The sequence below is a fragment of the Aythya marila genome (genome assembly GCF_965140915.1).
Source record: "Aythya marila genome assembly, chromosome: 7".
NCBI lineage: Eukaryota > Metazoa > Chordata > Aves > Anseriformes > Anatidae > Aythya > Aythya marila.
The window spans coordinates 20,765,089-20,777,226 of NC_139048.1; the positions used below are offsets into that span (position 1 = coordinate 20,765,089).

The following is a 12,138-nucleotide window of genomic DNA, read 5'->3' on the forward strand; positions in this document are numbered from 1 at the left end:
TCAGAGGTATGACAACTGCTGATATGTCCTGTGTCCCTTCATGTGGGAATGTTACAGAAGGAAACAGGCCAGTATCTTTACAGTATTATATACACAGTAGTAATAGTATACAATTTGAATACTGTTATGATAGTGTAGTAATAGTATATGCTTGTTAGTATATTTAATTTTTTATATTGTTAATATATTTAATGCATTAATATTAGTATATTTAACATATTAATAGTACACAATTATAATTATTAAACTATTACTATAGTAATAGTATGCAATTCGTATAGTTATTTCTACCTCTGTATTTCACAAACAGCCTAGCATAACAGCAATGTAACTAGTTATCTAGCATGCAGCTTGATAATGCATCTGAGTAGAAAATGAAAACACCTTGACAAAACTGCTTAAATTAGAAGACCTTTCCCTTCCTGTCTGATTTTTCAAGCCACCTCATATCATAAAGGTGTATTTGGCCAGAAACGTGCTGGGAGACAGGAGGCCCTCTGCAGGGATGGAACTTGCCCCCCAGGGATGACAGGTATGTAGTAATTCAGGTTTTATTGCCTATAATAAGCCTGGATAAACAATTGTTCAATAGCCCTACAGACTAAAGTCATTAAGACCCCAATGCTTCTGCTGAAGTCAAAGGAACTCGCGAATGGTGTCAGAAAGGTCGCAGGAGCTATTAACCCATTCTTCATGTGCAGCCATTGCTGTCCCTAGGTAAAACCCTGGAAAGCTTCTTCAGCTCAAACAAGGTAGCAGTAGGCAGGTATAACCGTACCAAAGGTGATGTCTCAAATCTTATGGTGACAGTAACAGTGGTGAGGATTCTTGGTTTTGTTGCTTTCACTGGGGCCAGATGACAAGGAGAGGCAGGTGATGCAGCACCCTGCAGCTGCATTAGACCAAATTCTCTGTTAGGAGAGGTCCTGCCACCCTCATACCCTCTGCTCCAGCAGCTTTCCTAACAATGGGAGCCAGATCCAGCCTATACCTCTGGTATTGAGCTGCCATTCTGAAAACATTATTTGGTTTGTATTCTGTCTCCTAAACTGCATTTCTATCTGCAACTTTAAAGTTCCTGCCACAAAACTTGCAAGAAACAGCAAATTCTTGGCTCTTTCCATATAGAGAGGGGGCCCAAACTGGGATGGAAATAATATTTGATGTCCCTTTCCAGATGAGGTGATTAGGGAGTGCCCTCCTTATTTCTTTCTTAGATTCTAGCTGAATCTCTTTTGATTCCTCTGTGCCCTGTGTGATTATTCTGTTCCCCTCACCAAGTCCTCCAGCAACCCCATGGCAATAGGGCTGTCTGGGTGATGAGGGACACTTCCATGTGGAAGAACAAGCTTCCTTTCTTCTTCCAACCCTCCTGGGAGGTTTGTGCTATACCACTGGGAAACAAGTTCATGGCCAAGTAACACCCAGGGGGGGAAAAAAAAAAAAGCTCAGTTTCCACCATTCTGTAAAAAGGCATCTCTTCAAACACTCTCTGCATCTTGTGGCAATGCTGGAGTGCTTTCACAGAGCACTGCTCTAGAGCAGCTTTCTGTTCAAGCCAGCCCTTTGCACCGGGGAGATGCCCACTGGCACAGCAGTTGCGGTGGCTCCCCAGGAGCTCCCTGCCCTGAAGCAGTCCAAGTTCAGCATGCAGATGGAAAGTCAGAACCCCGGGCAGCAAAATCACTCCAACACGGTGCCTTGCAACATCTTTACCGTCCTGCTGTTGCACAGCACAGTCTGCTGAGACCCTGGCAAACCGCAGCCACACCCGTGCCAAGCAAACCAATGCACTGCAGCCATGTCAGTGGGGACAAACCACGGGCTCTGCTTCCAGCTGGTACAAGCCAAGCTGATGGGCATGCAAGAATGCCAAGAGGATTCTGGTCTCAAAGCCTACAGAACTGGCTAAGGGATAAAATGTGCTTTGACCTATTGTGCCTGAAAAAGGCTGAGACTACATCATCTGACAGACTCACAAAGTTACAACTTGTCCACAGTGGGGCCAAAGATGCCTTCTCTGCCCGGGTCACCTCAACTCCATCGAAGAGGAGGGAGCGAATAGAATAAAACCGCTCAGCCTTGTGGCGATCCCCGTTGGATGGGGATGCGTGAGCTGATGCCTGGAGCGGTGGCAGGCATGCAGCGCTGAGGGCAGAGCTGCTCTGCCTCGCCTTCCTGAGATGCCCGAGGAGATGGGGTGCATGCAGCCCCTGCGGGTGCTCATCCCATCTTCCTTCCCCTCTCCCGGAGCAGTTTGCCCTCCCTCACCCTCTCGCAGCCGGGTCACCCCTGCTTCTCGGGAGCCCCTCTATGCTCCCAGATGCCACAGCAGTCTCTCCTGAAGGGAGAGCCGGGTCCTCCCCTGCGGGGCCGGGAGCAGCAGCCGTCGGAGCCGCCTTACCTGCGTGGGGACAGAGGCAGCCGGAGAGCAGCGAGCGCAGCATCGGGCCGGCGGCGGGGCGGGCAGGACCGTGCTGCCCGCGGCGGGCCGGGCACCGCCCGGGCGGCCCCGGCCGGGAGGGAGGAGCGGGGCCGGGGGTGTGCCGCGGGGGGCGGCCGGGCTCACCTCGCCTCCAGGGCGCTGCCAGCGCGAAGCTCCGGTGCCAGCTGAACATGCCGCCGGCATCAGCGCCGGGACGGGGCCGGGGGTGGAGGCATCGTCGCCGGGGTGCGGAGAGTACCCCCCCTCCGGGGCCGGGGGTCGGGGGTCCGGGCTAGGGCATGGCCGGGAGCGGAGCTGGGTTCCCGGCGAGGGCTGCGGAGCGGCGGGCGGGCGGCCAGCAGCGGCTTATAAAGGGAGCAGCCCTGAGGAATGCATCTCCCTCGGCTGATAAGCCGAGATGACTGGAGGGGTTTGAACTACCTTTGCAACCCCCAGAGGAGGGAGGGGGGAGGAGGAAGAGAAGACGGGAGAGAAGCAAAAGGAAAAATATTTCAGCACTTGCATAATGTCAATAAACAACCCCCCTCTCAAGTGGCAGGAAAGGAAAGGCTGGAATGCTCTGGGTGGGGAGGAGCGAGAGTGGAGTGGGCTCCTCTTCTCTCCCTCTCCCATTTCTCTCCTCTCCCATTTAAATTCCAGGTTTTGTGCAATCATAATGCAAAACTGCCTTGATTGTACCTCGGGCTGCAAGCTGTGGGAAAGAGGGGTGAGGGGCATGGCAGAACGGCCCCAAACACGAGATTCCATGGGCAAGTTCATGGTGCCACCCCGGTGCAGTGAGCTTTAAACATGCAGGGCTCTGGTGTGCCCTGGGCATGGCTGCATGCACCTCAGTGCTGTGCCAGGAGCCAGCCTTGCTCGTGCTCTGTTAGCACACACAACAAATTACTTCTGAGCTAGATTTGAGCACTACAAGCTCCCTATGAGCAACAGCCCCATAACCGATATGGGGTCTGTCTGCTAAGTGCCCATCCCTACATTACTCTCCCATCCAGACTTGTGCTGACTCCAGTGCTGTCAGGAGGAAATGTGCTGCCCTGCCGGTTAAACCAGCCCAGGTCAGTGGACAGGATCAGCGGCCCCATGCAGACAGCAGAGATGGCGGTGCTACCTAGGGCTGGATCGGTCTGGGACTGCCCCTACAGTGAACCAGCCCTGCTACCAGTGCCATGAGGAAGGCAGCGGGAAGGAAGCTGTCAGGGGAGATCCAGTCCAGCCGCCCCTCCCTACACTCCCAGCACTCCTCATCCCATGCCTCTGAAACAAATGGCCAGATACCAGCTGAAGTGAATCAACTTTTGCTGTAGTGAGGTTTGCTGATTGTGTTGTATTGCATTATGATTTTATTGCTCCCAAACTCCCATCACCTAGCAGAAGAACGTCCCTCCTCCCCACGCTGAGAGATCCATTGTGCTGCACCCTGCTCCCCTGCTGAGGTAGGACGGTGTGCTTGCAGGCTTCATCTAACACCTTTGTCCTGTCCTTACGGCTCTCAGTGAGCATCCAGCACCTGCTCCTGTTTGTTTGGTAAAGCAAAAGAGGGTCACATCCAAGGCTGGTGAGAAGGAGAGGCCATAAGGTCACTTGGGGAAGGAGGTCCATGTGTAACCCACCTGGTTCAGGGGTTTTCCTCTCTGAAACCCCCTGCCACATACAGATGTGGAGTGTTTGGGTGAAACAGGTGGAGAGGCTGTGGCCCTGGTGGCTTTCAGGAGAGATAGAGCTGGGACTGTTTGTGGTGGCCTCTTCTTCATCCTGCTGTGAGGTGTTCTTCGGTTAGAGACTGTTTTGTAGGAACAAAAACAGGGTATTGCTTTTGGGTAGATCTGAACTCTGGCTTAAGGTAGCCTTAATAGCTATAGTAGATGATAAAGTGCCTGTTGCTTTACCATGTTTAAAACAAATTTCCCATTCTTCAGCCTCATGTTGCAAATGGTGCCAGCTTTCAGATGGTGGTAGGTGTTGGGCACCTACTCACATAATGTATTTTCCAGGATGAAGAGATGGTGTCAGTGCATTAAATTGTTGGAGTAGAAGGAGAATTACAGGTGCCTTAGGCTCAACTCAGTAGCAGACAGAGGGATGTGGCAACAAAGCATTGCCTTCTCACCTCTGAGGGCATGTCATATATATCACGACCTTATTGCTCTCTACAGGTACCTCAAAGGAGGCTGTAGAGAGGTGGGGGTTGGTCTGTTCTCCCACGTGCCTGGTGGCAGGACGAGGGGGAATGGGCTTAAGTTGCGCCAGGGGAGTTTTAGGTTGGATCTTAGGAGGAACTTCTTTACCAAAAGGGTTGTTAGACACTGGAACAGGCTGCCCAGGGAAGTGGTGGAGTCACCATCTCTGGAAGTCTTTAAAAGATGTTTAGATGTAGAGCTTAGGGATATGGTTTAGTGGGGACTGTTAGTGTTAGGTCAGAGGTTGGACTCGATGATCTTGAGGTCTCTTCCAACCTAAAAATCCTGTGATTCTGTGATATACCTTCCCTGACTCGGTTTGCACACTGCTTTCTTCCTGCCATAGACCTCCACTGTTTTATACACTGCTGAGCACACTTCTATACTACCCAGAATCTTATTTTTTTTAAGTAAGTAGTTTGGAGATGAAAAAGAAAAAAAGCAAATAAATAAATAAATAAAATTACTGTGCTGATGTCTTTATACAGTTGCAATTCAAAGTGCTCTGGGCAGGACTAAATGCATACCATAATTATTGCACGGGACTTTCCCTTTTTAATAGGTATATGGAGTGCTTTTTCATCTTTGCGAGGCTTCTCCTACCCAGCCCTTCTCCAGAAGACATCCCTTGAAGTTGCTTTCAGCTCAGACCAAACCTGAGAGTTACTGAGGATTACATCCAGCATTTCCAGAAATGTCTTGTGATCTGGGTGCTGCAGTTCTGGGGTCTTATTACCAGAGAAATGTTTCTAATACACAGTGAACAACAAGTTTGATGCTGTCAGAAAACCAGGTTGATAGTCTCAAACTGGCTGTTTCTAAGCTCAGTTTACCTCCTTGTGTTCAGCAAATGCTTGGGGCCAACAAAATATAATACATAAAAGAATCCAGTGACAGCTTTTGAACAAGAATAGAACATCCTCTGGAGTGCACACAGGCCAAGCACTCCAGCCCTGGGCTAGGGCAAAACTTGGAGTGAAAATGGCTGGAAATGAGTGCAAGATTTTAATGCTCTAGGTGCTCTTATGAGAGGGTGTGTGTGTGTGTATGCAACTGACAATTACTACTGGAAGTGCCCTTTGTTGACACAACGTGTGATGGTGTTCAGAGTCTAGCGGGCCCCATAAAGCTATTGTTAGCTGTTGTGCATGGTTATTTTTGTCTGCACTTAACAAATCTTAGTAGCATAACTTTTTTTTTTTTTTTAATAAGATTTGTGTTTTATTTTTTTTTTCTATTTTCCAGCATAGGTTATTTGCATATTAGCATTAAAATGGAACCAGCCAGAGAGGCAAGCAGGCTGCTCAGCTGCTGCCAGGCGCCTTGTGGGGATGCTGTAAGCTGCCAGCACTGGCCTGGACCCTGTGCCAGGGCTCCTTCCTGTCCATCCATGTGCTGAGTGTGTGGGATGGGTTCTCCAAATCGCAACTGGGCAGGAAATTCCCTCTCGAGCTGCAGAGGATGTAAGAGGAAGAGGAAAAACCTCTTAGTCAGCATCAGCTTGGTTTCTGATGGATGCATCGGTTTCCTTACCCATAAGAAAACTCTCCACCCAGAGAAGTCCCCGAGTGTGGAGAGCTGTTGTGTCTCTGGATCCCCCGGGCGTACAGCTGCATCCTATCTCTCTTGTCAACTTTGTGAGACTTGGGGCTGGTAGGAAGCAACTTGAGAGCAGAGGGCACTTCCCTACAGCAGAGGCATGAGCTTCCCAGGGTTGCCCAGTCTTTGCTGAGCTCCTCAGGCTCTTCAGATTAAAATGCCGGGCAAAGTCGGCCCTTTGTAGTATGATTCCCAAGCTAGGCCCTTGGAAAGCAAGACATCTGTATTTAGTGGTGACTTTTGAAACCAACTTGTGCTACAGAGGTTGAAATCCCCCCCCCCAGATCTTCCACAGTAAGTGACTTAAAGTGTCCACTGAGAGGCTCTGCGGTTGCAAAGGAGGTTGACTGTCAAACGTGATCTTTTCTTCGAAAAACTCCCCAAAAGCCAAATTAAGCAGTGGCAGGGCAGAGCCCTGAGTGTGTGCAGCTTTATATGGGTGGGACAGGTGTTCCTCTGCTGTTTTGCTTTAGGCAAGTCCCCTGTGCAAATAACTTCATCTCCTGCTGCTGCAGCTTGTCTGGCAGAACAGGATTTTTGTAGGTAGTTTCAGGACCCTTCTTCTTCAAGGTACACAGCCCCCAAATCACAGAAATTTTCGTGCATGCAAGGGACCCCTCCACCTGGTGCAAATTATTCATGGTAAAGAAAAACACATTCCAGTATCATTGTTGCTGTGGTTTTCTTACTGATGCACACAATGAAATAATTGTCAACCTTTCATCATATGCGTATATCAGACATTATTTTCCATCCTGTTCCCTGACCCTTATTTAAAGGACAGATCTGGACAGGTTGCTCGACTGCCTCCTGGCTGGGTTTGTGCACCTGCAGCGCGGCACAGAAGGACCCTGTGCAATGCTATCAGCTCCCCAGCTGGAATGCGTTGTCCTTCATCCTGGTGCAAGCAAGGTTTTGGGATTGGATCTATGTGACAAGTGGGAGAGAATGGGGGATGTAATGTCATGCTGTTGGGGGCTCCCCATCAGCAGAGGAAGAGCAGGGAGGGGATGGTTTGTGCAGCAGCCTTCAGGGTTGGCTTGGACCTGTCCCCACTGGGAGACCATCAGGGGCTGCTCTTTGCCTTAACTTTTGCCTATCTTTGCCTTGCACGGATTGTTGCAGCCCATGCTGCCTCAGCCAGCAGCCCCTCAGACAAGAGCTGGGTCGAGGGCATGGCCGAAAGATCAAAAAGAGAGGGGGTGTTCGAGGAGGAAACGCATGACATTTGTGTTCCTGTAGGGAGAAGTTTCCAAAAGACCCCAGTTTCCTGTGAAATGGTTCTCCAGCTAACTTGGCAGTGGCCTGCACGTGTACAGCCTGCTCAGGTGAAGGTTCGGGGTCAGAAAAGAGGAAGTTGTTTCACTGCGATGTCCTTACAGTGCAAAAAATAGCCTGCTGGGACAGCAAGTGGCCCTCAGCAGCAGTGCGTTAACCCCTGCGAGTCCTGGGACCTGCTCCATCTAGATGCATTGCAACATTTGTTCTCTGATCAAGGAATCTGATAAATGCAGCAAAACTCAGAAGGAGCAAAGCCTGCCTGTACAAGCAAAGCCCCTCTGCACCTTCTCTGTCCTTTGCACAGTCACTGCTACTGAACCACAGAGGAGGAAGAAAGCTGCCACCCTGCTGCCCTATTTGCCCTTGCTGCTCACTGCTCACCACCATGAGCAGAGAAAGCTACAAAGCTGGGATCCCGGAGCAGGTATGTTTGAGTATATGGGTTCTGGGAGAGAAGGCTGGGGAGCTGGCGAGGGGGGGGAAGAGCAGCAGAGGTACCTGAGGAGTGGGGCAGCCCCTCGGGAGGGAGGGAAGGGCATGTTGGAGAGGGAGGCACCTTGTTTTTCTGCTGGGACCTGCGTGTCCTGAGTGGGTTGTAAGCCATTGCCCTGCCCCAGGGGGGACCTGAGCCTGCTCACACCAAGCACCTGGCAGCACCCCTTGGTACAAGGGGTGCCCACCCCCAGGGTTTTCCTAGGAGGAGCAGTGCCACAGCTGTGTGTCACAGGGACTGTCAGTGTGTCCCAAAGCTGGGCCCAGCTTTGCTCCTGTGGGCCATGTCACTGAGATCATCCCACCGGAGTGTGGGACATCACGCCTGACCTCACATTCAGGTGTGCCCCAGAATACACAGGGGGTGAGGGTGAGGTGAGGGTTGGGGCATGCCAGCATAGCTCACTGGGGCTGGGTGCATGGCTGCGGGCAGCCTTCTCCTTTGCAAAGCCCTAGCTGAGCACTCTGGACCTGCTGCAGAGCTTTGTGCTCAGCTTTGTCGAGAGGAGACTGGTAAAGCTGGATGGGAAACCAAGGGACCGTGACAGAAGAGATCAGAGAGCACAGGGGCAGGGACAGGGAGTTTCCCACCATGAAATCAAGGAAGAGGTGACAGGGAGGGGCTCCCAGGGCTCAGAAAAGGTGCTTTTGACCTCCTTTTCCCCTCTCCGCGGTGTTTGCCAACACCATGGCCAGCACTGGTGAGTGCTAGTGTCCCAAGCATCCCTCAGCCTGGTTGTTTTTTGCTTGCTTTTTATCCCTTGAAAATCCTGTCAACTGTGAAAGTGCTGCTTAAACCTTGCAATTAACAGGTCTGAGACTTTGGCAATCCTTTGCCTCATTGTAAATGCTGCATTGTTGTAAATGCTGCAGTTGCTTTAGTTTGGAACCACTCACTCCCATTTTAAAGCAATCTGTTTCAGTGGAGTGCAAGAGAAGAGTTAGGTGTGTGACTTGCTAAGCACATCACCTGAGTTTAAGGCAGTACAAATAGCAATTCATGAGGTCTGCTTCCCCTGAATATATGTACACACATCAGGAGAACTAAATATTTTTCTTGTGTAGCTATTTAATTAGAACTGATTAAAGTAAACATGTTCTGAAGGCTTGAATATGACAGAGGCATTGCATTATAAATGTTGTTTTGATTAAATAATCACCTCTTTCCTCGAACAGGATAGTTATCCACCCGAAACACAGAGGCGAAACTTTAGTTAATAATAAAACTCCCACCGACTTCAATAGAGCTATATTTCACCTTAATTGTGCTCATAATTATACTTTCACAGCTCGATTACAGAGTTGACCACTTGGAGGGGGCATACATTGTTGTGCTCCTCCAGAAGAAAACTGGGAACCAAGAGCTGCAGCACGTGAACCTGGGTCAGGAGCGAGATGATCGGCACTGCTCAGGGCAGCAATGGAGATCCTTGTCCATGAGCACACCGAGTTGCTCCATGGACTTTTCCATTAAAAGAGATACTGAAAGGTAAGCCAGGAGCAGTGGGTGTCAGTTCCTGTAGACCTACTCCTGACTCTGGTAGTCAGAAGTAACTGTGGAAGTCAGGCCAACTGTGAGTGGGTTTAAATATGCTTCACGAGACCTCATCTCCACCATAAAAATTTACAGGGCTTCCCAGACCAAAAAAAGGTTGAAAACAACTGTCCTTGGTGGTGTGGCATTCAGTAGCCAAAGACTTGTCTGGATAACCCCAGGACATACTTTACAAATAGCATCTGTTTCTGCAAACCTGTTATTTAAAAACTCTCTTGCTGAAGCCAGATCAGTGCTCTTTCATTTGTGTACAGCCCTGATATCCAGTTCTTGGGTGTGTATTTCCTCTGGACATCCCGGAGGATATCTCTGGCTCCACTGTTTGTGAAATCAAGTCGGTAACGTGACTCTGGACCTTACGCCATGGTCTGTGTACATGACTGCGTGCAAGCAGCAGGTGTGTGCTGTTATGTGGCCCCACATCTAGCACCTCTTTCACGCAGTGGAAAGGGCACAGGAGCTCAAATTTGGCACAAGCATTGAGCACCTGCCTCCCGAGCACGGTGGTCCATAGCTCTACTTTTCATCTTTCTGCCCATGAAAAGAGGTGAAATGAGTCTCTTCTCTAAAGGTGCCTCGGCATTAAATCTGTGAGTCTGCACTGAACTCGGTGTTTCTATGAGCAGTGAGTGACCACTGCTGTCCAGAGCAACACCAGAATGTTCATCATAAAGAGACATTTTTTCCCTCTTCAAACTAACCCCAGAGCAGGGCTCTTCTAGGTCTGGATGGGGAATGCTGGTGATACTTTCTCTGTCCAGACCAGATCCACTAAAGGAGATGAAATAGTACCGAGGACTTTCAGGGGTTTGGGACCAGGACTTCTATAACTTCTATCTTAACAGTGGTACTTGTGCTTTTATCTATAAATCTCTGCTTCTCTTGGTATTCCTGTTTACTGTGGGGTGAATAGAGACAGTCTGCTATTCCACTGCACACTTCCCTGTGCTTCTAATTTAAGACTGCCATTCAGACTGAAATTTCCAGGTTGGCTCGTGATGAATCTGTAGTCTATATGCAGTGCTTGAGAGATATTTCCGTATCCTGAAATAACAGAAGGTTTGCGATACATCACTTCATGACCCCACAGCACTCTGCAACTTATAGTGTGGAGAACTGATGTCACAAAGCTGTTGTACAACAAAACAGTCACTGTGCAACAACCCTTCACTTAAAGCCAAGAGAACTGAGCTGATGAGGAAAAAACATGCATTTTTCCATGCCAGGTAAAAATAATGGGCATATGTATTTCTGTATTTGTACAAGGACAGCTTGCTTTCTTTGGTGCCTTCCAAAGAGCTGCTGGCAGTGCTCTTAACAGAAAAAAAAAAAAAAAGAGAGAGAGAGAGAGCAAGAGTGAATACTGACCTCCAGGTGACCCAGCCTTGAATGTCAGTGATTTGCAGTCCCACAGCACAATTTGCTCGCTCCTGAGTTAGTTTTAATATGACGGAACAGGCAAAGACACAACAAAATATTGTCCAAAGTTTGTAAACTGCATCAGTCAAGTTCGCGTCTGTCAAAATCAGAAGCAGGTGGGGGCCAGGCTCGTATTTGCCCTGGTAGCCCGTGTTCATATAAGCTCATAAGGCAGAGGAACAAGGGAAGGGTTGCAAGGGCTGCAGAGCAGACACCAGTTATGCTTGGCTGCAGGGAGGCACCTGGATGGAGTCTGATTTTACAACAAAGGCCCCACATCTAACTGTTTTGGGGATGTTTAAAGCTGTGTTTTCAAAGCACGCCATTACAGCGAGCCCTCTGGGAAGAGCTGGCTGCAACTTTTAGTGCCCAAAAATGCAGGCTAAGCTGTTCTGAAGATCTAGCTCTGCTTGTGGCTGCTGAACTGTTGTGAAAGCCGAACCCTTTTTTCATATAAACACCAAACTGCCTGGTGTCAAGTCGGGCTTGCAAGATAAGATAAGCGTGCTTCAGTGAGGGATAAATGGAGGAGAGTTTATGGAAACTGAGTTATGGCAAAGAGATAGCATCGAGAATCGGGGGGTTATGTGGTACTTTGCACAGCAAAGGTGGGTAGAGAGTGTATGTGGTCTTCAGAGCTGTGGGAGTGTTGGGTTTCCCCACCCTGTCACTGTGGCATCCATGAACCCAATGTGAGAGGTGCAAGCAAGGGACCTGGAGGCCCCATGGCAGGGCCGGAAGGACCTCGGAGGCAAGCAGAGAGGAGGGCGATGAGAGGAATGGAGGGAATGTGATAAGGCCGGGGGAGGACTCGTGGAGGGAAGGGGAAGGAGCAACCCAGGGAAAAGAGGAGGTGAGGGAGGTTAGGGTCCCTCAGCTGAGATGCCAGAGAACTGCTCTACCGAGGGGTGTCCCACTTCAACAGCAGATACCTGGCCAGTGTCCCTCCAGCCATCCCCGATGGCAGGCACAGAGGGCAGTGTGCTGCAGGCAGACATTTGCCCTGGGCACCAGCAACCTCAGAAATAACAAGCCTCTGTTGCTGTTGTCCTTGTGTTTGTGGATGACTTGGCCCAAGCAAAGATGAAGGCTGGTGGAGGTGCATAAGTTGTGGAAGTTCCTGTGCAGGTAGCACAGGTTTGTGTGATTGTACCTTAGAGACTTTA

At 49.7% G+C, this 12,138-nt stretch overlaps 2 protein-coding genes across 7 annotated transcripts in view; one reads left to right on the forward strand and one right to left on the reverse strand.

Annotated features, from left to right (window-relative positions):
- LOC309880061 (uncharacterized protein) overlaps window positions 1–2,909 on the reverse strand; it is a 31,133-nt gene extending 28,224 nt beyond the window's left edge. For 3 of the 5 annotated variants that reach the window (XM_082764515.1, XM_082764513.1, XM_082764514.1), the window contains exon 1: window positions 2,405–2,908. In XM_082764515.1, coding sequence (XP_082620641.1) covers window positions 2,405–2,618 — 214 coding nt within the window. In that variant the 5' untranslated portion in view covers window positions 2,619–2,908. Of the gene's footprint in view, window positions 1–2,404 lie in introns of all 5 variants that reach the window. The other 2 variants (XM_082764516.1, XM_082764517.1) reach the window with 2 other exon arrangements.
- Window positions 1–12,138, forward strand: part of HELLS (helicase, lymphoid specific) — a 50,090-nt gene that overhangs the window by 2,404 nt on the left and 35,548 nt on the right. The window contains exon 2 of one of the 2 annotated variants that reach the window (XM_082764511.1): window positions 440–532. In XM_082764511.1, coding sequence (XP_082620637.1) covers window positions 526–532 — 7 coding nt within the window. In that variant the 5' untranslated portion in view covers window positions 440–525. Of the gene's footprint in view, window positions 1–439; window positions 533–9,338; window positions 9,488–12,138 lie in introns of those variants that run through there. The other variant, XM_082764512.1, reaches the window with a different exon arrangement.